Source organism: Atractosteus spatula, chromosome 5, assembly GCF_055471065.1.
Source record: "Atractosteus spatula isolate fAtrSpa1 chromosome 5, fAtrSpa1.hap1, whole genome shotgun sequence".
In the NCBI taxonomy this organism is placed as follows: Eukaryota; Metazoa; Chordata; class Actinopteri; order Semionotiformes; family Lepisosteidae; genus Atractosteus; species Atractosteus spatula.
The window spans coordinates 21,640,959-21,667,627 of NC_142710.1; the positions used below are offsets into that span (position 1 = coordinate 21,640,959).

The 26,669-nt window shown below is 37.6% G+C and overlaps 1 protein-coding gene across 10 annotated transcripts in view; it reads left to right on the plus strand.

Moving 5' to 3' along the window:
• The window catches only part of cpeb3 (cytoplasmic polyadenylation element binding protein 3), a 57,355-nt gene extending 33,768 nt beyond the window's left edge, over positions 1–23,587 (plus strand). For all 10 annotated transcript variants that reach the window (XM_088915679.1, XM_088915682.1, XM_088915683.1 and 7 more), the window contains 4 exons: positions 9,535–9,653; positions 10,489–10,603; positions 11,711–11,892; positions 20,439–23,587. In XM_088915679.1, the coding sequence (XP_088771805.1) occupies positions 9,535–9,653; positions 10,489–10,603; positions 11,711–11,892; positions 20,439–20,666 (644 nt within the window). In that variant the 3' untranslated portion in view covers positions 20,667–23,587. The remainder of the gene's footprint in view (positions 1–9,534; positions 9,654–10,488; positions 10,604–11,710; positions 11,893–20,438) is intronic.
• The last annotated feature ends 3,082 nt before the right edge of the window (positions 23,588–26,669 follow it).

Consider the following 26,669-nt stretch of genomic DNA (forward strand, 5'->3'; position numbering starts at 1 on the left):
AGAAGTTGGTTAATGGAGGAAAAGTTTTGTTGATTGTAATTAAATCCAGGTTCTTCTTTCCTTAAACTGTGGATATCCAAATGTATTGATTTCGAAAATACTGTCAGTTTTAATTTGGCTTACATTTCTGCTGTTATAATGATTCTTATGAGTCCCATAAAACCAAAGTATTTTATTCTTTTTCAGTCACTGACTGAATAAATGGGATAACTTTGACAGATTTAAACTAGATGTGGTTAAAAATTGCTTAGTGCCCGTTTCCATTAACAGTCCCTTTGACTAGAAAAACATATTGTAATTTACCACATTCACGTTAAAAGCACATTTGAAAAGGCATTTTAAAGCAGTTAAGGTATCTTGCTCCTGTAATGAAAGCTGCTACTGTAAACCAGTAAGAGTGTTGCCGTGCCCTTTTGTTAATCCAAAGACAAGCAAGCATTCCATATCATCTGTAGAAGCAAGGGAAGGTAAAATCTATTCCACACGCAAAAAGTAAAATGTTTAGCAGGAGATTCCTGATTATTTTTTGTGGGTTATTTTCTTAACTTAAAAACCTTTATGAGTCACTGGAAAACCTTAAACCCTGGCTACTTTAAACTTTCCTCCAAACCAGGGCAGGATTTAATTTGGACAGTTGTTCATTGCAGAAAAGCACTTTACAGCTATTTTGGCTAGCTCCAAAAGCAATATGTCATATTAGGAAAAACTATTAAAGCAGTACTGGAAATAACAAATTCCTATAGCAGACTGGTGAAGTTTACATCTAGTAAAAATACCTACCACTTATTTAAAATGGATCATTACTGATCCAAACCTTAGGAATGGCTTGTTGTGTCTTTTTACTGAGATGACTCATTTTGCAATTAACACTTTTCTAGAAGAAAAACTCCTCCAAAGTGAACTGTAGTACGTAATTCTGTTTACGAGCCTGCCACACTTGAATCCTGATTATGCAGTTTTTATTGACACGTGCACTGGGATTTTAAGGCAACCTTCCTGACTTTTAACTGAGCCTTTACTTAAAAATAGAAAAGATCATTTTCAAATTGAAATTCCTTATAAAATAGTATAGTACTAGGGATTTAAGAAAGTTGTATGAATTATGCTTATCGACCAGTCATTTATTAATCCATGAAAGGAGTGATGTAACTGGCACATTACTTTTTGAATGCATTATTCATCTGTATTTTTATGGTTCTTGTACAAGATAAAATGTTCCACTAATTCTTGTCTTGGGTTTAAGTGGTCTGGAGTGTTTTGGTTTGTTTAATTTATATACCCTGATTACTAAGTATGACTGATGAAAGATCAGACAGTCCTTCATCTTTAATTTTCCCTGAAAAGGCATTGTAACATTTTTGTATTGTTTGTCTGCCCTATTTGGAGAGACCTTATCCTGGGCACCAGCTGATTCACGTGTTAATGCCAATACAGGAGATCTGGGTATACACCAGGGTTTTGATTCTATTTCAGTAATGACAGAGCAGTGCATCAAGCCCCTTTCTATTTTAGTCTTGTCAGTGATAAAGGAAATGGTTTTCACGTCACCCAGCAGTTGCCTTCGTTGCTAATTTGAACTACCGAAAGCATCAACAGCAAGTCCCAAATGTTCCAAGCTATTTTTATTTCACAGAGGAGGTTATGTCTCTTGGATTGAAGTTCATGATTTTAGAGGATTCAGACACGCTTGTTGGCTGGTTAAAAACCATTGGTGAAAAGTTTAAAGTAGGCAATTTAACTTGCAGGCTACGTATTGAATATTCCTTTGTATCATTGTATGTTGATCACAGGACAGAAAATGTTCCACAGTCTTGTCATGAATTTAAGTGGTCAAAATCCTTCAGTCTCCTGGTTTCTGTTCAATTGCTGTATCCTAGGTACAGAATAGGTATAGGGTCATCTAGTCTAAACAACCCTATATCTGTATATTCTATAATATATTCTAATATATAATAATATAATGTATATAAAGGCAAGACTTTAGTAAGCTAGGTCAAAATATTTCTGGATTTTGATTGCAGTTATTAAACACATTCGAAGATCAAGGGCTTCCTTCATTAAGATGCCCAGCTTTGCAGAATTGCTGGTTTTGGCAGTTTCCTGTAAATGGGTTTCAGTCATGATTCACATTGCACGCTGCAGTGACCAGGACTTGTGTTCATTCTTCAGGGCAGAGCATTGTTGTATCAGGCTGAAGGCAGAATGGCAAAGCTGCATGAAGCCTATTTCCACACATGCCTTGTGATTGCATTACGTTTTCCCTATGACAGATGGCCTTTTTGCAATGTCAGTACCATTCCTTAACAAGCACTACTCAGAACAGGCATCTGCCTGCTTATTTTGAGAGAATTCCTAAGCAATGCTGATTTCAACCGCCACAGCAATTAATGCAGAATGAAATTTGTTTATCGTAGATAATTATGACTCCAGAGATTTCTGTGCTGTTCATATTCTGTATTTTGTGAGTTTCATGCAGTAAAGTCTGGCTATGGTGTCTTTATATCTAGGAGGAGTTGATCTTTCTCTCTTTTCTATATTGTTCTATTTCATGAATTTCTCAAGGGGTATAGTAGTATAAATAGCTGTGTTGTAATTAACTGTGTGATGGATTTGTCATTCAGTTTAATCAAAACTTTCAATTTATATTTTTGTGTGGAACGATTCATTAGAAGCGTCATATCTGTCGGAGGTGTGTCCTGTTCTCAATGTAATTACTACTAAAAAAAGACAGACTGGCTACAGACTCAGGTTCATCAGCTTTCTCAGTATAACAAGGTCTTTTTTCGAAGTGGTCTGAATCGCCTGGGTTTCATGAGCAATTAAATTTCAAAGTCGTGAAATGGCCTGGAGTCCAGGTGCCAAGGCTGACCAGCTCTTACCTTTTCATTTTCCATACGCCAATCCATCATATAGCAAGTAAGGCTCAGCAGCATTACTAAATTTCCAGTGTCAGGCTGAGGATTCTTCAGATGACTAGCATTCTTCTGACAGCTGCTTAATCTGATAGGCAGATGCCTGAAGGTATCTGGAGACTTTAGGTTCATGTGATAATGTGTAACAGAGAGCAGTGGCTCTTCGTCTTGAAGGATTAGGACTGGTTTTGGTGAACAGATTGGAGATCAGGAAAGCCATAAGGTTAAAGGATCTCTGGGGAAAACTTAGGGAAACAGGGGAATCTGCATGTTACTGAGAACATTATAACTACCACTACTGTATTACAAAAGACTCAGATGGTTTAGCAATTTGTGCAGTAACCGTTTTGGCTTGATCTGGATGAAGTGGACTGGTATTTTCTTTTCTGGCATTTCTCTGTAGACTTAATGTAGCTATTTCTTAATATGTGAAAACAGATGCTTTTTTCATTCCAGCAAGTTCCATGTGCTGTCTACGGTGATTATAGAGACACCTGCTGAGATCTTAACTGCAATAACTACACTTTTTTTTTACATTATCTGTTTTACATTGTAGGATGTAGAAAATGATTGTGAAGGGTGACATTGGTTAAGGGTCCAGAAGGATCCTGACCATGTCAAGGGTTAAAGAAATATTACTGGTCTAACAGGAAAAAAATTGTAATTAAAATTGCTATTAAATAACTGATAATGTTTATAAATTCTGAAAGGCTTGCTTATGCTTTAAAAAGTTTTTTGTACTGCTTTTATGAAATGTTAGCTGTTCTGAAAGGAAACTGATGATCACAAGCTAGCAATGTTCAGAATGTAATTTTTAAAATAAATAAAATACAGAGAGCTTTCTCCATATTTACATGGGTGTTTTTTCTCAGTGTTCAATATCTATTTTAAACAAGGCCTGTGCCTAAAGACTTACACAGTAGTGATCAGTCCCACGTGCATAGAGCTTTAACTCAAGTTGTCACACTTGTCTTATTCAGCTTTGTACATTACTGTCTTGAGTAAGCATGGAAAATGGATGTATTCTATCCCATAAAGCAAAGCAATGGCCATACTATATATTAGCTTCTTGGTTAATGAGCCACATGTATTTAAGACACACTGAAGATACTGACGATTGATCTTTTATCCCATTTGTTGCATTTAGTTTTCAGCAACACTCTGAAAAGTGTTGGGCTGTCTGGGAATTTATCCAAGTTTAATTGTGGAATCTAAGATTATTTCCAGACTCCTGTGTTTACAGTATGTATCTAAAGATTCTATCAACACAAGAGATGGACCATTTTAAAAGTCTAGATTTTGAAACATTAGTCAATGAACATTCTGCTCATATCATGCAGCCTTAGTAATAGATGTGAAGCACCATTATGCAGTAATGGGCAGACAGCTGGTGTCTCACTAAATGTGCAGATCACATGCTTTGGCTAAGATGAACCGTCAGCAGCTGACAAAGTTCAAGTAAGTAAGGCTCTTGTTTTCAAGAAAATAGTACAGTTATTGTATTACTAAATTCCTGTTGCACTTTCTGTTGAATGTTTATCTTTAAAGATTTAACACCTATTGAAATTACAGTAGTTCAAGTAGGTACTGTAGCTGCGTCAGCATGTGTTGACTGCAAAGTAAAAAAGTAAAGGTTTATTCCATGCAGAAAGGAAAAGAGAGACAACTTTTCGGCAGGAGTCTTCAGGTGTGAGGTCAAACTGAAATCTCTGCTAGATTATGAGATACATGAGATATTAAATTGAGATATTAATTGGACGAGATAATATTCTTTAATTAGAAGTGGAATTTGTGATATTTATTGAATTTAGGAACAAAGTTGTTCTGTTAAATGTTTCGGCATTTTTATACAAATCCATGTCTTTCAGAGTGTCTTGTTTTGCTCGAAGGTAAGGTATAGGGTTTTCAACTGAAACATTCTTTATTCCTCAGTGGATCCAAAGGAAACAAGCAAATCTCCTTTACTTCTCTTTTGAGTGAACAGCACACCACATACTCTTTTTAAAAGGCTGGAACTGTTGTAGTTTCATTATTTAGTTTTGACTTGCCATGTTTTTCTATATCCTATCTATTTTGCTGTTAGAAGGCAGTCAAAGAATACAAAAAAGTTGAATGTGCATTAAAACTAATTTTATTCTAAAATTACATTTTTTTACTAAGACAGAACAGTTTTATCTGTTTTATGTGTGATTTATGAAATAGAAGCATCAGAACTCATGAAAATATTAAAAGTAATGTTGCAACATATTTCCAAATATAGGAGTATACTAGTTACAGCTCTTCTACATTTTAAGAGGATGAAATGTTACAAGATAATATATTTTTGAGCTGGGGTCTCTTCTGCTACTCTCAATATTTGAAAGAATGACTACTATATATTAGCTCATAATGCAGTGACAAAGAATAGAAAGGATCTAATGAAGGTTCATCTTCCTCTACAGTTGAAAGGCATGTTTTGTCTGGCTATGCAGAGAAAAGTTATATTGTGTGGATGCAGAGAATGTAAACTCTACCAGCACTTCAGCTTTCTGTGGAAAAGAAATTCTGTAATTTGTGCCAAAGATCACAGGAGTCCTGTTTCTCTGCCTTATCCCAAGGCCCTTGTTCATTTTGCTGTCTGATCTTAAATTAGGAAGAGGATTTGGCAAGGTGTGAAAAGTCAAAAGTTTCTATCCTTTCTGCATATGTGGAGCATAAAAAGGGACTAAAGTGCTTTAGAAATTGAAATGTCTTTCCAAGGAAAATATTATTGTCAGTCTCCCAGACGTCTCGGCCATGCTTTCAGATATCCTCATGGCTCTGATACTGGCTTGATGTTTCTTGCAATAGAGCTGTATCCTTAAGAAACGTTTCTTCTAGTTCTTCAAACACTAAAAGTGTCCTTGCATCTATATTTCGTACTTACTGCCAAGGAATGTCACAACAAGAAGTGTTTAATTCTAAATGATTTGTGTAGATAATCTCAAATGCCAAATGCTTCTTTCGTCAGTAGAAAAGATCCATTAGTTTGTCCTGTTTAGTGCATCCTGTATGGTATTTGTACTTGGCAGGGAGAAATCCTTGTAAGTCATTTCTGTTCCTTTCAATTATGTGCTTTGCTGTACCCTATTGGACTGTGGTTGTGTAAGGTTTTTATTACCAAGCCACAGATGAGTAACAACATTTCTTTCGGAATTGGAACTTTTCCAGTTATCAAAAGGAAAAGCGTAATTTATTTAAAAGCCTGAAGGGTACACCGAGTGATTAGAAAAGAAATGATGTTGGCAGGTTGTGAAGGGTTTTTAATTCTGTAAATGAGAAGACTTGCTTAAGTAAACATGAAGTGTTTTCTGTTTTTTTTAGCCTTCAGATCAAATTGTGTTTGCGCAGTACAGTAGTTTTCCAATCTGCGACCTCTTCGCTTTTATTTTGGGTCCGCCAGCATAGAATTCTGGTAATGTGGTTGGGGTTATGAACTCTTGGTTTACAGAAGTCTAGCACAGGCTTTTACTGCAGAACTATTCTTGCACGACTAATGACAATCCTTTTTCTCCCCATCATAAGCCTTGCGTCAGATCTGAAATGTGGTCTTTGTTTGTATTTCCAGCTCATAGTGGCTGCATGTTCTCCCACTTCATTGCACAGACACAATAACAAGATGTTTGTGTCTTGCTGGTTTGAATACTCTTATACAACACAAATTCTCTGACCAAGCTGAATTCAGCCATGGCAGTCTGTTTCGCCATCAGTAGTTTTCAGTGTATATAAATGTATATCTTCATCCCTGCAGTATAATTTAAAAGTTACTTGTGAACAGAATAAGCTGTGTTTCAGAAGCTGGGATTTTCAATTAATTTATTTTGGTTTTGATATATCTGATCTACATTACAAAAAGAAGATGTATATAGTTCTTTAACTATCTTGCCATATTATTATTCCCTTAACACAGTCAGAACGTAACATGGATGTTATTGACATCTTCCATTGTAAAAACCAGTGTGAAATATTAATTTAGGATGTTTACTATGTATTATTGATTCCCTGTTTTTTTTGTAAACTTTGACCTGCTTTTACTGTTGTAGAACTGAAAAAATGTTTGGTTTTATTTATGCCCGTGTTGTTGTTATTCTTTCTGATTAATTGTCCCTGGTTTGATGAGGAAATTGAGACTTTGTGGCCAAAGCTCTGTCATAGTGGAATCCAGGACCTTGGATTTTTATGCAAAAAGACTTTGATTCTGATTTGTTTTGCCGCAACACTGATCAAATCACAGGTCAAAGTCTGCAAGAGCAAAACATCCCTGCCCTTTGAAAGAGGAAACTTCATCCAGTCATATGCTGCTGCTGATAATGTCAGGTTTGTCTGAAGCCTGAGTCCATCATACCCTTCATGGTATCTGTATCTTCTGGGGCAGCTCGCTGTACCAGCAGCTAAAGGAATTCAGGGTTAGTTACTTTGCTGAGACCAGGCATGAAGGCTGTCAATATGTGATCCACTTCTCTCCACTTCAATATGATTTGTACAAGAAACTGTTCTCTAATTCATAGGTCCCCAAAAATAAATTTAACCTACTGTGACTAAATACTGAATGTTGTGATGCCTGATGAGAATACATTATTTAGTGTCTTCTGTAAACAAGAGGAAAGAGAAACGATGTTCTTAATTTTGATGCTAACCTGAAACAAGTGAACGTGATCATATCTGAAACGTTTATTTTCAAAAGGTCAGAAGGCATTTCTTAACATGCAAGCACAGCCAGTAATGTCGTGAATTCTAACCAGCATTCAGAAGCGTTTGTTTCGCGGGCAGGACAACTAGTTTGCACAGATGAAGTCTGGAGCTCTTGAGTGTGCTGATTAGCACCCAAGCGGAACCCTGCTTGTCTGGCTTCATAACTTCTGAGCCTGTTGAAGAATTCCGTGTCTGTGGAGCTGTGCCTTTTGATAATGCCCCGGTGCCCTTCACTTCCTCTCTTCTTCCTGGAGCCACAGGCACGCGACATTCGACACAGCTCAGACATTCATTCGGAGTGACAGCCCGAAGCCAAAAAAAAGCCCATCTGAGAATTGCCCAGCAGGCAGGACAAATCGGCATGCTTTAATAATGAAGGAGCACCCGCCTGCTCTCACAGTGTTAGAAGCCGCAATTCACAGTACGAGAGAGTGCAGGTGATTGTTGTCTGTTGGAATGCAGAGCGTTGCTGAGCCGCGCCGTATCCAGTGTTGCTATTATCCGTGTTTAGGGGTATTCGGGAGCAGTAACCAGGTGGTGTCTTAAGGCCCCACTTGAACTAATTTAATGTAGAACTTCATCACTGCTGAAGAAAAAATGTTCTGTCCAAATATTTTGCTGTAAAGAGTTTTTTTTTATTTAGAGGACCCTGAAGATGTACTTCAAAATTCTATGTAGATGCTATTGTTATGGTTGACCTTATTTCCTTAATACCAGTTACTTGCAATAACATAGTACCTTTCATCCTAAAGCTCTCTACATAAAGGCGAGGAGCCATTTCATTCACCACACAAGTGCAGCACCCACCTGGGTGTCATGTGGCATCCATTATGCTCAACAGCCTCACTCACGGCAGATCAGATGGAGAAGTGAGAAGTGACTTCACTATATTAGTGGTGCATTTGAGCAATTTTATTATTCTTTGGCATGTTTAACTCCCTGCTACAGAGTAAAAAAAGTATCTACATGTGTTGCCTTATGCAGCTGTTTAGTCTCCTAAGATAGTGTCAGTCATGTAGTGGCTGAGTCATAAAGACTGGTTTTGAGATCAGACGCAGCCATTTACCTCCAACGTACTTGAAGTGAATCTAAATTACTAGACATTGTAATTGTCTTCTGTCTCAATCAATGGACAGGTGACTAGCAGACTTTTCCCTTGTCCTTGGCCTGTGTTCTATATGGAGAGCGAATGCTAAAGCACCTCTTACAACCATTATCCTCTGTAAATATTTTTTGCGTCTGTATTTTATAAATCTTTTTCCATGCAGCAATTGCCCCTCAACTGATATGTCTTAAGTAGTGGGAATGAGATGTGAGCTTGTTGACTGACTTGCACATCTTGCTTGTCAGAGCAGGTTCGTTTAAAAATAAAGAAAAATGAAGGCTGTCGGTTCAGATTTGCCTGTCTAGGACAAAAGGATTATCTCTGTTCTCATTATAGTTAGCATTGTTGGCTGTTGGGAAGGCATTCTTTGTAAGGTCATCCCTGCATAGCTTCTGGTTATTTTGATAATGAATACACTGGAGAGTAGAGCAACCTACTGTATGTAGAATTTTACAGCTGAAAACACCATAAAATATGGCTGCAGGAGACATATGTAAAATTCCTGGGAGTGCTACGTGTTCAGCTTCTATCCTCTGCCGATGCAGGTTAAGGGTGGTGATTTAATGGCAGCTATAGACTTTAATTATGCTATCGTACTGCAATGGCTTTCTTTTGTATTGCCATAACCAAGCAGGCATCTACAATTTGGTGTGAACCACTTAACGTATGCATTACCTTCTCGGAGGCTGATACCCTTGGAATTTTGTTTTGTCATTATAAAATCAGGGTTAGATAATCAGATACATTATTGCCAAGTATTCCCTTTTAAATGAGTGTTATGTTTTTTTTTCTGTCCACTCTCCACAGGGTATGCCTTTCTGCTGTTCCAGGAAGAGAGTTCTGTACAGGCTCTAATAGATGCCTGTATTGAGGAGGATGGAAAGCTCTACCTTTGTGTCTCCAGCCCCACCATCAAAGATAAACCAGTAAGTTGCCACAGTCTCTACAGAAGCTTACACGTCCAGCAGAAGCCCTCTCCAGAGTGGCACAATTAACATATCTAGTGTTTGCCTGTCACCACAGTGATCCCTTCAGAGGCCTGTGCCTGTCTGTGGACTAGGACTGGGAAGCTATGAACAAATGACAAACCATTCAATTAATCTTTTTGTGCCTCATGCTTTCATTTCTCTGATCAAATACAGTCAACTTGACATTTCCCATAGATGATAGTCTGCCTCCTTTCAGTATTCAAATCAAATATAATAATCATTTTTAATAATAACATTAATTTATGACCCTAGATGTCATTTTGTGATAATAAAAGGGGATGACAAAGCCACAAAACTGCTTAATCATCTTATCTTTTAACAGGTGGAGCTTTTTGAAGTCTGCCTTTATTTTCGTAAAAAAAATTATTTATTCTTCGAATTATGTGAACTTTATGATGTTAAAACAAAACGTTTATGTTTTAGGTAGAACAGAGTTTACAGTTATTTTAAAATCACCTTGCTTTTAATTACAGATGAATATTACAGATGAAACTGGCTGTGCAATGGTATTTTTTTATAATTGGCACCAAAATTGAGTAGCACAAGAATTTGTTTTGAGCACGTAAGAAAGGTGGTAAAGTGAAGCTGCTTTGCGGTGTTGTTAGCTAACTGCTGATCAGATCTTATCCAGCCATGTCAAAAGCCAATAATGATGTGGCTGGATAGCTTGTTAAAGTAGTGCCTTATGTGTACAGTCTGTTGTTGGTATAGCTGTTCGAGAGACTCAAAATGCAATTGCAGCCTCCATCAATGGTGCTTTATACCTGTCCAGGTGCAAATCCGGCCTTGGAACCTGAGTGATAGTGACTTTGTGATGGATGGCTCCCAGCCCCTCGACCCCCGGAAGACCATCTTTGTGGGAGGAGTTCCACGGCCCCTTAGAGCAGGTGAAGGGGGGAGAAGGGGGGAGAAGCAGTGAGAGGGTGTGTTAACTTCTTCATCACTGGAGATGAAGAAGTGGGAAAGAACCAAGGACAGGTTCAGGAAAACATAGTGAGCCGAGCACCAGCCAATTCGTGGGTTCATACACTGGAGAAGAAATAAGGACATGACATTGTACTGAGATTCTTTTTCCTGAGATGAATGTTAGAACTCCGAGTCTGAATTCAGATATCATAGAGATATGCTTTTACACGATGCTAGCTGCTACAGTCTGCACTTTTTAGTGCTTCTGGAATTATGAATGGCTTGAAGCTGATCTTTTTTTTTGGGGGGGTGAATGGAAAGTAAGTTGGTGGCAGCTGTTTTATTCTTTGTTTGTACCACAAAACCTGAGAAATAAGATGGGATTTTAAAATGTATTCTTTTCTAAAAAACAGACCAAGAACAATTCTTTTCACTTTTTTTGTTTCTCTTATATGGCAAGCTTATCTTTAATGAAAAATTAAATTTTCTTTTTATCTCTTCAAATGGTGTGGGTAACTTTATGGTTTAGGAAGATTGTGAAAGAGTTTTGTTCTTTTAATATAATACGTCAAGGATAAAGAATTGCTGCACCTACACTTTAAAAAAAATGCTTTGTGAGCAGGGATGAGTCATGTCCCTGATGCTCAGACTCTGCTTTGTTGTAATTGATTTTAACTGATGTAGGATAGTTGAGTTCTGTTAAAGTTTTATATATATTTTTTATTTATACCCCTCTAATGAATTCAACTAATCCTCAATCGTGACATCTCCAGTGCCAGCGTTTGTGTGACAAATTGCATCATGGATACAAGACACTCTCACCCTTCTGCTATGTTCTTACTTTCTTATTCATGTTTTCAGCCTCTTAATGTGATTGCTGCTCTGCTGCCCCTACTGAAATGAAATAAAACACCCATCCAAAAGTTGAACAAAATGAAATTGGTTTATCAACACCCCTACATCCCTTGACATATTCCCGGAACAGAAATGTGGAAACATTTTCGGGCCCTTTTTTTAGGCACACTGTTCCGACTTGATTTTTTGAGAAGTGAGCAGCTCGCCTCATGTCGCACTCCTCTGTCCCACAGTTGAACTCGCCATGATTATGGACCGGCTGTATGGTGGGGTCTGCTACGCTGGCATTGACACTGACCCCGAGCTCAAGTACCCCAAAGGGGCAGGGAGGGTGGCTTTCTCCAATCAGCAGAGCTACATTGCTGCTATCAGCGCCCGCTTCGTCCAGCTGCAGCACAATGACATCGACAAGCGGGTGAGTGGATCTCCCGAGCTGGAGAGAGAGCCCCGCCAATCAAACCAGGGGCCAGAGGCTGCAGAGAGAGCAGCATTACCTGGTCATTGGCAAGAGGGAACAGGCTTCAGGCAAGGCTTGAAAATGTTGTGAACTCCCTCGTGTGATATCGAATGATTTCAGACAGCCCACGTGCTATAAAGTCTGAGAGAATGAAAGGTTATTTTTATGCTTTATTCTCTGAAAACCTTTACCAGAATTAAAAATAATGCAGAATAATGTTCAGGGATAGTGGTAATTCAACAGGAAAAATGGTGAACAGAGGCTAAAGTCTTAAACATTATCTTTAAATTGTGTTCTCATGCTTCTTTTCAGTTGTCCTTAGACTTCATTAGGTGACAAAGAGCTGAAGGATTATTTTCTCTGAAACTAGTGCCATCATTTAGATGTTAATTTTGCCATGTGCACTTGCAGACACAACTTTCTTTCTTGCTGTCTTTTTTTATGGTCGTTGTGTTCCAGCCCTTCCTGCAAAGATCAGGATTGTCTTTTTTACCCATTTTTATCATTTCAATGGGTATAATTTTGGCAGCAAAGTTTTGCTATGGTTGTACATGATTGTTTGCAGTGAAGACAAAAAAAAATCCAGACCTCAAACATTCAAAGTGGGGTTTGTCTTCTTCCAAGGACTCAAGGTGTGGTGTAGCTTTCAGAAGGTGTGGTGCTTGTAGTGAGATTTAAAGCTAACTTGTAATGGCTTAAGCAGATAATGTCTCGCTGTTCTCCGTGTTACAGAAAGATGTTATAGTAAACTCTTAAAGCACTCTAAACGACAGCTCCTGTTATCCAATGTTGATGGCATGCAGTTCGGATGTTTTTATTCCAGCATTGGAAAGCCAATTTTCATATGAGGCGGCTTATGTCGAGTATGTTTTGTTTTGGGCAATAGGATTTAAAGGAGTTTTAAGTGCTAGACATGGTCATAAGAGAAATGGTAATGAAGTATCAACCTGGCTTTGCTGTAAATCTGTTTCTCAGCTGAAACATACAAAAACAAGGATTCTGTTACAGGATCTCATATAGGATGTGTATATTGCATGTTATGATATATGTCATGCTTAGTACCAGTGATTTCTATTAAATAGGTAACAAAAATCCTGAAAAACTGAAATGAATGTTATGACACTGTATCATATTTTGAAGTCCTTGAGTATTTGGATCCCTGCAATTTAGAATCGCTAGGTTTCAAGAAGAAATTTGGTTATTGCTATGTTGTCTGCTTTTGTTGTGGTAAAGGATACCTAAAAATATTAAAACTATGATTCTTTTGTAAAGTATTCTGCCACTTTTAAATAATTCTAATTTTATAAAGAGATCCAAATGGATAGGGAGCCATACTGTATGTGACAAATTTTCTTGAATAAGTGACTGGAGAAAAGAAAACAAATCACTTTAGTTCTTAAAAAAAATCAGCTTGTGGCAGTCAAAGCTCTGTGGTTTAGGTACACTATGAGTGTACAGGACACTATGAAAGGAATCAAGTATACTGCATTTTGTTGTGATGCACTCTGTCCTCTAAGTTTTCAGCTTTCCCCTTTTTATATTATATATTAGTAGTCTTGGTGTTTTGGCATGCCCTGCAGTATACAGAATACAGTCTGCGAAAAATGAGCCATATAATCAAGGCTGTAGGTTTTTGGAAATCTCACAAACATTTGAAGTCATAGACTCTTTGGTAAGATAATTACTAGACTGCACGTTCCTATATATATATATTTGCAGTGATCAGGGTTGTTTCCTTAGCTTAACCGTTTTAGTTCTTATGTCCCCTTTTCTTAAACTATGACCAAAGAGAACTGCTTGTGCTGGACTGCCTACACATTCAGAGAACAGCTAACCAGGGCTGTCTTACTTTCAGCTAGAAATGGGATCCTGGCAAAAGTTTAAAACACTTAGCAATTTAAGCATGCTTGGCATGTTCTTTTCATCACAAACAGACACAGGTCTTTTTGAAACTAGATGAATGCATTAGCTTCCCAGGAGCTTAGACCTTTCAGCATCTAATCCCGACTTGGGAATCTATGACCATGGAAGATCTGATCAGACTCTCAGTTCGTCGAGGGTCAAAACAAATCCAGTGCTACTGTAGTGGGATCCCACAACATTAGTCTCAAGGGAAGGCAAAGAAATATAAGAGAAATGCTACGAATGAGCCTAGAACACATGATCCGTTATAAACACTGCACACGCAAACACAATATAACAACATGCATAATCCTTATATCCATTTGCATAAATGACATTACAGGCATAGAATTATTTCAAATGGTTTATAATGAGACCTAGTTTCATCTGAGATCTTAAGAGCTTCTCAGTAAATTAATAAACCTTACAACTGGTTTGGCTAAGATCTTACAAAGTTTAATGGTAGTAGCTTTAATTCTTTAATTGTAGTTAAATACACTTTATTTTTCATGATATGTATTTTTGAAAAGCCATCTTGCATATTGGAAGTAATTTTGGCCTGTTCAGATCCATATTTAGATTTAATTTTAATCAGATTGATGAATCTTAGCTGCCTGAGAGTCCAAAAACAGCAAGTCCAAATACTGACCGCACTGTGGAAATGCACAAAGTGGGTGTGATGTCTCCCTGTGGTTTGCAACACTGTGGGTTCAGGCTGCAAGAGTGACTGTTTGGGTATTTCTGATGTTTGTTTAACAATGGTTTCTCAATGTTGAGAAGATTATTTTTTTGCAGGGAGCTGAGAATGGGAAAATCAAGAGTTAAATGAAAGTAATTAGAAGGATGTGCTTGCTGCAGTAAGGGGAACCAATTACAAGGGTCCGTGTTGCACTTTATTGTGTTTTAAATGGCCCCAGAGACACAACAAGGATATATAGCTGATTGTATTAATCAGTCTGTAAATAGTTTCATAATTTGAGATAATTTCTACCAAAATAAGACATAATGCCCATGCCTTTGTTTCTAAGTGCATTTGGATCCATCGGGTGAGGTGACAGGGGTGCAGTGTGCTCTAAATCCAGTTGTTAGTATAAACAAAATAACAGCACAATTGTCGTTCTTTAGTATTTGGAGGTTGTGTTTGCAGGTTTGCTGCTTTTTTTATCTGATAACATGCATTCTATTTAGCACCTTATATAAAAACTCGTGTAATACAAGCATACTGTAAAATGGCAACCATGTTATTGTAACTCAGAGGCTATGCAAGGCTGGGCCTGGTCAGTACTGGAATGGGAGATCTCCAAGGAAATCTAGCTCACTGTTGCAAATGGCGATGGTGGGCCACTCTTCTCTCTGGACCAGGAATTCCAATCAGTTCCTTAGTATGGTGACCAGAGATACATGTAGTTATTAAAGATCCCATGACACTTTTCGAAAGAGTAGGGATGTTAACCTAAGAGTAGTGCCTGAAGTCCACTCTGGGCTTGCTGTCTGATCTTCCCAGAGTTCCTCCTTGGTTTTCACTTTGCTGCCTTATGAGCTGTGTATTGGTGTAGAGTTTTTGCTGTGTGTTACTCAAGTGAAGCTGCACTTCAGAGGTGAATGAAGCACTTTAGGATCCTATGGAATGAAAAGCACTATATAAATGTTGGGGAACTATTATTAATATCGCAACTAGGCCGTTGGGAACAAAAGTGGATAATTGATTTAAATTTAGTGATTAGAATTTTTTATTATCCATAACCTATAGAGGAAAATGTAGAGTACTATCTCGCTACAAATTATAATTCACTTAAAGAAACCAGCATGTTGTTGCTTTTAAATTTTTAATTCAGGTTTATTTGCAGATATTCAGTGAGGTTCCTTCTTTGATTTAGACATTTGTGGAACACTATCCTGTATTTTACATCAATAAAAAGGACATTATATAATAAACATGCGCTAATTCCAAGCATTCAAAACCTATAGCATACGTTAGTGTGAAATGTGTGTCTAAGAGAGCAGGTTTATAGTTCTGTTTACCTAGTATTTGTATGTCTCTTTTCAGTTTGTGTACAGGTAGGTGTATCTTAGTGAAATGTCTGTGTAGTTTATTTTTGTGTAGTGATGTCTGCCTGGAATCTGATGGTTGGTCCATATGAAAACAAGTAGTAAAGACTGTACAGCCTTCCTGCATTTCAAAGTTCATCAACTACAGTGAAAACCTGCACTTGTGTATTTAAACCAAACTATGAAATTGTCCTAGAATAAATGTATCTTGAAATAAATAAAAAAGTCTATTTTTTCACATTTGTCTTGGTTACCCTATTATAGTAAATTGAACCATTTTACAGTTGTAATCTGTAATCAAAGTTGTTTTTTTTCTGGAAGGCACAGTCTTTGATTTAAGTGATTTGTCACAAATTTACACCCCTGTTTTTAAGCAAGTCTTTCACAAGGCTGATACCCCTTATTAGCAAAAAGTGGATATTAGTAGATATTACTGTTCTGGGGCTTTGCTGGTTAATTTCAGGAGTTTTGCAGCTATGGGGATGAAAGACTCACCTGCCACTAATTAGTGAAATTCAAATGATGTTTCTGTACTCTTGAGTGTCAGAAAGGGCATGTTTCCCAAATCAGACAGTTTCATTTTCATTTTACCTGTAAGAAGGGATACATGTCTGTTTGAATAACTGTTTAAATCCTGGTTGGGTGAAAACGTTTGCTAGTATGTTGCACTTCTTTGAGACCCTTAGCAGTGGTGTGTTTGTATGTCTATGCATGACTTTACAGAATGAACATCATATTTACTGGGTCCTGGCCCCTGGCCCTCAGATGAGAGATGAGAGTCGGAACAGCTAGTCCCCCTGTTGCTGCCCAAGTCCACTTGTCTTCCAGTATCCCTTACATTTCACCTGTGGTTTCTGAGCCGGGGTCTGAGCAGAGGAGACAGACACGGCAGACCTGCTTGTTAAATTCCTCCTCCTTCTTCGCAGAGGGTTCTCAAACTGTGGCCATTGCTTCCAAGTTGCATTAAAGCTAGAGAATAACAAAATGAACTCAATTTCTGAAGCTTGACCTATCAGTGGAAGAAGCCAGACAAGCCACTTGAGATAGATTTTGTTAGGCAGGTTGTCATTAGCAAGGCTCTTGCTAGCACTGTTGTGTTTCGTCTGCGAGAGGCGAGACTCTACCCCTGAGAGCAGCACGTTACTGCTGTTGCTAATGAACAGGCTGTCCTGGTAAAGTACAAATGGAATTGCACTACATTATATTTGTGATACAGTTGGCACCAAAGTTTTCCTTTTTTGCAAGTTTTGTTGGTTGTTTAAACTTTTTTTTTCAGTTTGACATTTAAGTGTCCAAATCCAGGTCTTATGAAAAGGCTGCAAATGGCTATCAGTATTTTCATCCGGAAGGCTTTTGTAGACCAGAGACATGATGCTGATAATGGGGTTTGACAGTACTTTAATTGCCAGTGTTGTATCTAAGGGGAACTGGTAGCTTGAGAGGCCAGAGCAGCCTGTGAAAATGACACTGTAATTACTGGAGCATAGTCGGCCCCACAAGCATTAAATGTATTGGGTTCTTTTTTTTTGTGTTTGCTGCTGTGAGTCACTGCTTATTACCCACATGTTGAGGAGGAATTGAGGTCTCGGGTTTTTATTTTCCTGGGCGATGGAAAACCTTTTATTAAGCTGTCAAAGTGTAGAGGAGATTTGCGCAGCAGCTGTGCCTCTGCAAACCTTAGACTTTTTCATACGCGCTTGGTTTCCATGGCTGTTAGTTCAGCCTCAGTGTAAATTAAATAGATACTCACCAGCTCTCATCTGCGACTGATATAGATTGTATTAGAGCTGTGCTCTTAAAGAAAGTGGGCTACGACCTTAATTCTTAGGTTGCTTTAAATGCCATTTTACTGGCAACTTCCTTGTGCAATATTTCTGGTGGTTTTTCAGTTAGTTTCGAAAAAACACCAAACACATTTTGACAGCTGAACTATCTGAAATACAAATGGCCTGTTCCATTGTTCACATTTGAATTAAAACTGTTCATGTCTTCAAAAAAATACATATGATTGCATTTGATATATTTTCCCAGGTATGGGTTTTATGTAGGTCATAATTTAACCTCAGTTTGTAGTTGCAACTAGTGAACTAGGAGAAAAGCAGTGCACAGAGACTGGGGATGAATACATCAATGACTGCTGCTATAGCATAATCCAGGTCCAGACCTTGGTTTCACACTTTGAGAGGCACAGTGGCTTCGTCAGGGTAAGTTACAATGAGTCAGTGGATGAAATGTGGATTCAGCTTGGACTTGTGAGACTTTCTCTTGAACCACCAGACCACCTGCATTTTCTAAGGTGCATAAGACTTGCAGCTGAAAACGGTCTTCATATTAACATTGAATGTTTGTATGTTGTGCAACAATAACTTATTTCTTCAAACTAATATGTTTAAGGGCAATAGGACTGCAGAACAGGGAGTACATGTGGGACATAAGGAAATTAATTAACTACATACGTTGTAAAGCAGAGAAGCAGCTGTATCAAGCTGAGTTTTCGAATGAGTGAGGATTATTGTTACTGTATGCCAGGCAGCATAACCTTTGTCAGTCTCTGCACCAAGGTCCTTCAGTTTCAAGATCATTGTTTAATATCAGTCAGGCTGGCAGGCACTGAGGAATTGAGCATTGATTGGCGTTTTTTTTCCTATAAGAAGAGCCGGGGAAACTGTGCTCAGTATAAGAATATTAACCATTAGCTTCTGAATATCATTGCAAAGTACCAAACATTAAGCAAAGTGATAGACTTTGACATAAAGTTATGGTTTCAGTGGTCTCCAGTCTTAAGTCTAACTATTTAATATGTAATTTAGTGCAAATTGTGTTCAAGTTCTTGAAATGTTGCCTCCCACAACTAGCAGTAGGACTGTGTAAAATAGTCTTGGACCTGGTCCTCTGTTGATTCAGCTTGTTTCAAGAGGACTGGTGGTAATAGAAATAGTCTGAACTCTTCAGAATACTGTCTGAAAATAAGGTTTCACCATTATCATCAGGCACTCAAAGTTGATCTGTCAAACAAGATTGCACCTTAGTTATTCTGTTGCCTTAAGAACATTGTTTTAAAGTTTTCCACACTGTTCAATTTACCAAAACCCCCTATTTTTATCTTTCTTGCATTGAACAGCATTTTCATGTAAATGGTGTGAAAACAAATTCATTAAAGTTCTGCTGCATCTTGCAAACTACAGATGGTTTGTTGCTAAGCAAAAACATCTATTTTCATACAGCGTCTTTTGTTTCCAGAGCATCTGTTTTGTGTGGTGTGATCAGAAGAGTCCTTTTGGGTTCCTGGAAGCATAATGCCTATAGAAGAGCTGGGGATATTGAATTTCTGTTTGCTACCTATATAGAAGTGCAGTCAAACATGTACAGTATGCTCTTTTTAATTCATGTTTATTTTTGCCTAATTTAGATATAGTATTACAGCAGTCCACCTTTTAAAAATATGAACTATTCAGCCACCTAGTGTTGATCTGAAAATTCTCCACCACCACGTTTTTAAATATATCTTTGACAGGCAATTTGTCTAAGTTTAGTCATTATACATGTAATTATAGGTATCAATATATATCTCTCATGACCATTGGCATTAATAAGGAGTTTTATCCTGTCCAATTCCTTGACTTGCATTGCATTGAAGTTGGCTACAATTACAGCCATCACTGCAAACCTTAAGAAACGGAAACACTTCAGTTTCACTCTATGCGTATATTTATATATGTGTATACATGCACCTTAGTTTTAAAAAAACGTCTCTTCACAGAGAGGAAGTGTGTGAGGGAGAAAATTGATGTGCATTTCTTTGTATAGACAGTCCCTGTCATTGGTTATAATTTTATATCATCCAACTGCTGGTGTTGTGTTGTGCAATTTCCCTTTCCAGCTGCTCAGCTGCGGGTGGTTTTCCATTTTATGCAGGTGCAAGACATCACTGAGAAGACAGGCGCTTTACTGTCTCTTTACCCTTCCTAAGTGTTCAGTCGCAGACAATCAGTGAAGTGCAGAGAATTTAAGTAGTTCACGAACAAACATCAAAATATATTAAAGCCCAGTGGAGAAAGGGCTACTCTGGTTTTTAAGTTTTTTTTAAACCTGTGCACCACATCACGAGGATGAGATGTCGGAGAATTATCCCAAAATCCAACATTAAAGGTATAAGATTATTGACTTAAACACCCCTGGTGCAAGCGATAAAATAAAAAAAAAAACCCCATCACAGCTGTGCCTGAGGGGCCCATCATTAGGGAGTTCAAAACTAAAGGGACGGTTGCTTCTCCCAGTCATAATTTTAATCTCAGTGTGAAAAAAGTGCCTTTGTTTCTGAATTACTTGTCTTGGGGAAAAGTTCTTGAACGCAGCTCTGGGTGTTCAGGTCAAGTGAAGTGTGAGCTACAGGTCGTGAAGGGTGTGAATGAACGTGTGCTGTGCAGGTGAGGTCAGCTCTGAAAGGAAGCGGGCTGAGCCTCCAGACCGCTCGTGCTCCTCTGTGGAAGGCCGGTGGGGAAGAGCGGAAAGTGGTGCCTGAACCTCGGGTCTGGTCTTGTTTTGCCTGGCAGGTTGAAGTCAAGCCATACGTCCTGGATGACCAGATGTGCGACGAGTGCCAGGGGACTCGCTGCGGCGGCAAATTCGCCCCTTTCTTCTGTGCCAACGTGACCTGTCTGCAGTATTACTGCGAGTACTGCTGGGCCAGTATCCACTCGCGGGCCGGCAGGGAGTTCCACAAGCCCCTGGTGAAGGAGGGGGGCGACCGGCCGCGCCACGTCTCCTTCCGCTGGAGCTGAAGGCCGGCCCGCGCAGCCCTGCCTGGCCCGTCGACAGCAACCGCAGCAGACTGAAGCGCCGCAGAGCACCGCCGGTCCGCACAGCCTGCTGACGCCGGGCTGGGAGCTTTCCGGAACCCGGCGCGTTCTTCCTCCCATTCAGAGAGAGAGAGAGAAAAAAAAGGGGTCTTTTTTTTAATTTACTGTTCTGAACTCATCGTCCAGTATATTCTATAAAAAGACACAAAAAAAAGTTTAACTGTAAAGAATTTGCACTTTGGCACAAAAACTCACAACACACATGAAATATCTTGCTTGGTACCTGAAGTTTCTTTTTCTAAGTCACTTGTTCCATAGGTTTGGTATTCTGCTATTCCTGGTCAGCCAATGTACTGGCTGATGCTGAAGTGATAACCATATATATATAAATCTATATATTTTTGTTTTTTTATCTATCAATATATAGATAATTTTATTTTGTGTGACTGGAGCATGCACTTATTTTCACAAATGGTAGGACATTGCCCCTAGTACAAATTACCAAAGGTGACAAAAGCCTAAAGTGGAAACAACAGACGTAGGTGACCTACAATGTAGCAAAATATAACAAATTGTAATCAGTAGTCTGGGTCATTAACAAATACCCTAATTAGAATAACAAGCCTATATTTGCTCTCCATTTTGACTTGGAAAAAATAATACCTCATAAGCTCAATCTGATTTTCTTTAAATTATTTTTTAATTTGCTTTTTTTGTTTGGTTAGATCTCTTTTTTTTAGTGTTATGTAAATGTATGCTGCAATAGCTTTTGCTGCTAAATACATGGTATTCACTAATAATACCATAGGACTTTATTCAGGCTAGGGTGAAACTTAAAAAGTTAAAAACATGAAGCGAAGCGCAGTTGCTGCTGGAGAGAGTAGAATAGCATGGAGGTAAGCTCCCGTGAAGTTGGTAGATCTCTGACTGCATGTTTATTTAAATCAGGTTGCTGCATGCAATAGAATTTCTATACCATGTCTATTATACAATTTTGCCCACATTGCACAAAGTGATTATGAATATACATAGACTACGATATAAACCAATTACAATGAAAGATCAAATGTATGAAGAATTGGCTGATTACCGTAAGATAGGCATGCCTCAGTTAAATGCTTCTGCAAATAGAAAACAGTGTCCATTAAAGCATTAACAAGTAACACAAGAGTTTATCATAAATAAATTAGATGTAGGATATCCTTAAAACAATTATGTCTATGGTAGGTGAAGTACTTTTGCAGTGATCTTTAATATATAATTGTGCAATTTTTTATATAGTAGGGTGATAATGCCTAGTACTGTGATTCGCTTTAACTGTCGTTGATGTCTGACATAGAAGTTATGTGAAGCTTCATAACCAGTGTATTCACACACAGAAAAGTGAGCTCAAGTTTTGAAAAAACTTTTTGCTGCCTGCACCATTTACATAGCTTAAGATCTTGTCCTGAAAACCAAAGAGCTCATGTGATTATCTATATAATGCATATATATACACACACAGACCAACAACACACTACCGTTACAACAATTAATGTATTTGTCAGGCTCTCAATGGATGTGAAAGGGCTGATTTGAGAGGCACATTGTAGGGGGTATATCAACAGAGGGAAATGAGTGCTAAAGAATTGTCTGCACAGTTGTCAAAATGGAGATGTCTGGTTAGAAAACTGAGATCCCTAAATCCTGGATGTATCCTGCAAAGCTTGAAGTATAATTGTGACCTGCTAAAGGGTTTTTTTTAGCATGAAGACTGGGAGTTAAGGGGTGCTGCTTGCAACATGACTAAATAAAGCATAGGCTGCTGAACCCGGGATAGCTGGTTCTGGGGAGGACAGGGGGTCTGCCTGTTTTGGGGTTGGGATTGGGTACACTGGTTTTTAGCAGTTTTTGGGACAATCTGACAGGATACAACACCGCATAAGTAGATGTAGATGTCATGTCTTTTTGTGTATTGTGATGTCCTGTTTTTGTCCACTTACGTCTTTCTTTCTTTGTTTAGTTGCAAGTATTGGCTTTAGGATGGACTTTTTTTGTTTGTTCTTGGAAAAAAGGAAAAAAATACTTTTTTACTGATAAAAAATGAAACAAAAAATGGCTTATTATGATGATTAGTATCCCTATCGAGGTTAATTCTGGGCTTTTTTGTGATATTGCTTTCCCTGCCCAGATGGATTTTCTATGTTTTTTCATTATCTGTAAAAGACATTTGTTATGCACTACTTTTTGTATCTGGACAGTTTTCAACAGTCAGCTATTTTTTTTTAAGAAAAAGATGAAGCGTGCTTTCTGACTGACATGATCTTTTGCAATACCTCAATTTTGAAATATAGGAGAGAAATCGATATTTTCTAAGTAAGTTTATTCAGAAAAAAGATATATATTAATTTAATTCTGCAAGAAAATGATTTAACAGATGGTTAATTTTATTTTTTTCATGCTTATTTGCTTTTTTTTTGAAAAACTGAAGGAGCTAGAGCTTTATAACTTTAATATAATGATGTAGTTAGCTAAAGTACAGAGTCTACCTTATTACAGAGGAAAAGGGATGTGTAAAGAATTTCCCCACATCTAACTTCCATGGAATTGTGAAACGTTAAATAATTATAATTAAAGTAGAATTCCAAGGATGATTATTCTTTTGAATTAAGAAAGATGTAGTTGTAAAAAATCTCCATTTGGTGCTGAGAGAAAGTTAATTGAAGTTGTTTCCCTTATTTTTGTATATTTATAATTAATCATTTATTACGCTGACCAGAATTGTGAAAGAAATCTTCTGTTCATGTTATTTTTTTAAAAAAAGAACTTTTTATGTTTCCTAAAAGTATGTGCTCCCTTTTTGTTTTTGTAAAACAACATACCCTGATTTGTTTACTTGACGTTATTAAAGACTTTGGAGAGTCCTTAAGAAGAAGAAAAAGAATGTTATTTTATAAAAATTCAAAGTGTTTAAACTGTAACTTGATTGAGAGCCCCTTGGTGCATCAGGTCATTGGTGGCCTTCTTTTCATGTAAGACTTGAATTAGTCCGATTTTTTTGAAGGCTAACAACCTCGATTCTTTGTTGTAATGTGCAATACTGTTTGTACTGTTTGTAAAAAAAAACGAAAAAAGAAAAAAAGGCATAAATCTTTATTGCAGATTTATTTTCATTGCAAACATTGTGATTCACTAAGATCATTTTCTACTGTGTATTTACCTACTCTTCATGCTAGTATTTTTCAATAGTAATGTAGCCTTTGTACTGAGAAATTTTTCATTGTTATTTTTAGAGAGATTTTTTGCTAAAAAAGGATTTAAACATATTTACATATTTTTCATTTTTATTTCGTATTTTCTTTACAGACTTTTTTTTCTCAACCATTAATATAGTTGTTTCTGGGAGAGACTTTCATATCTGGTCAATGTCATTAATATTATTTTGTATTTTTACTTGGAATAAATTAATTTTATGATGCTAATTCTTTAAAAGTTTATTTTTTCGTCTTGTTCATTTATTTTTTGAAGCTGAAAACCTTTGTAATATTGTTACTAAAGTTGTCTAGTTTTTTGAAATGCAAAGCTTTATGTATTAACTTGCTGATGTGGTTTACGTTAGTGTGGCAATGATAAAATCCATCAATGGCTGGTAATGTAAAGTGATTGAAAATGTAATGAATGAATGGGCAATAAAAACAGAATGGAGCAGACAAAAGTATGTTCTTATATTGTGGGAAAAACAGACCCTGTTTATTTTAGTCACCTGATTGTTTCAGGCAGTTAAGGGATGTCACAATATATGCTGAGTGGTTTGTTCAAATTTTGGGTGATTGAAAATGAAAGGATTTCTTTACATTTCTACTCTTTAGCTATGGCCCCCCGAAATTCCTTACTTGTGACCAAAATGTTCGTCTGATTGGTTTATTTCTTGTTATTTTTAGTTGCAGCTTTTCTGCACCTGGAGTAAAATGTAAAATGGATTTGGTTTTTGTTTGCAGGAGGTCCCTGATCTGTAAATTTCATGGGTGTAATTGTGACTCTTGTTGTTTTCAAGATTTTTAAGCAGGTCAGTGCTACAGACATTCCTTTCCATAATACAGAAACCTCCCACCAACCTCAAATGCCTTTGCATGTTGTTAGTGATCATTATTTACCAGCTACAGGAGGGAACAGACACTGATGTGAGTCTTTAGTTTTCATCATTGTTCTGCTTTTGATTCCCAGCTCAGCATCTTCTCCCTGAATGGGCCCTGACAGGTATGACACATTATCATAAAGGAAGGCTATTAAGTGTTTGCCATACGGTTTTTATTTACATATTGTGACATCCCTAACTTGTACGTCAAAACAAGATCATGGGTTTGGCAACACGGTTTTGTGTTTTTATGTTACATCTGGCTAGCCTTTCGTACTAATTTGTATGGTGGTCTTATACTAATATGTTTCTTAATACTAACCAAACTGATACTCTTCAGATACGCTTAGCTGCACCAGTGTTAGCTTAATACCACAGAGTATTTTAAGTCCTTTGGCAAAGTGATTGCTTTATACCCTAACTTCAACTATCCTGGAAACCTCTGAAGTAAATGCGTTCTGCTGGGGACGTAACCAAATATTTGGTTACAAAGACCATTTCATGTAACTATCAGATGTATATTTCATGTAGTACTAGACTTGGGTAGTACCTTTTCATTCACTTTTCACAAATGTTGGGGTATACAGTATAATGTTGTGATCTGTCATACATTATTGAAAACTGCTGTTCATGGGTTGTTTCTTAAACTAACCACTACTTTTAAATGTACCTTTTTAACGTTTTTTTTTATTTTTGGTTGATTGCTGGTTATCCTGATGAGGCTTTGAAATTCTTGACTTGGACCTGTGCTTGTTTGGAACTGCAGTACTGTGACTAAACATGGAGCTCAATGCTGCTATTGCTTACAACTGCTTCAAGTTTGTAGTTTGAACTTTATTTTTTTCTGTACTAATAAGCAACTCTTATTAAACGTAGTTGTATGATGCTGTGAGACTTGTCTTCTTTTGCATGGCCTGGCTGAATGAACCAAGTAAAGAAACTGGGGAGGTTCTGATTCTAAAAAGTGGAATGCAAAATTGCAATGTTAACACCAAGAAGATCTCTTCTTTTACTGGATAGTGTAAAGAAGAAGCGTAAAAAGTTCTACTGTCAGAACAATAGCAAAAAAAAAACTCTAAAAGAAAGAAAAAGCTAATGTGTTTGTGTACAGATTTGGTATGATAAAGATGTAAGTAATGACGTATTGTTACTTTTATGGGTGGAGTGTTAATGGTAATAGAGATTTGAAAAGATGTCAAAGAGTTTTTAAGGTAACCTTTAAATATATAATAGTCAAAATCAGTCAGTCCTGAACAGCAGCTAGAGCACAAGCAATTTGCCAAGGTTAAATAATAACACACCCTACTCATCAGGGAATACCAAGCAAGATCACAGAGCTACTTTAGTTTTCTCATGAATATTATACTGGAAAAGTACACTGGCACTGGCTTACAAGACGCATGTTACAGAACAAATGCATGCAAAATGGACAAAAAGTTATATTTATAGTAGAAGAGAGCCCAGCACCTTTATAACCAGCATCCTCTACTAGATCACTGTTGGACACATAACACTGACTACCACAGTGCACTCAGAAATTAATTTAAATTGTTGGGTGAGACTGCTTTCATAAATTATACAATCTACAAAGCGTGGCTGGCAGGTTTCCAAACCCTTCACGTTTCAGTGCATCAGTAGTGAAGTTGGACTCAAAGCTTCATTTCTGCAAGTGCTTTACATAATGCTTTCCTGCTCCCTGTTATCTATCTTTTGTGTACCATTTGGTCACATAAGCTGTGGGTCATTTCTGTACATTTGTAGCCTGATAAATGGTCCAGCCTACTCGGACTATGGTCCTACTTGGACTGGGCTGTGATCTAGCTAGAAACCAGTGTGGCTGTGCAAATTCCTCAAAGCCTCCCTTTATCTAG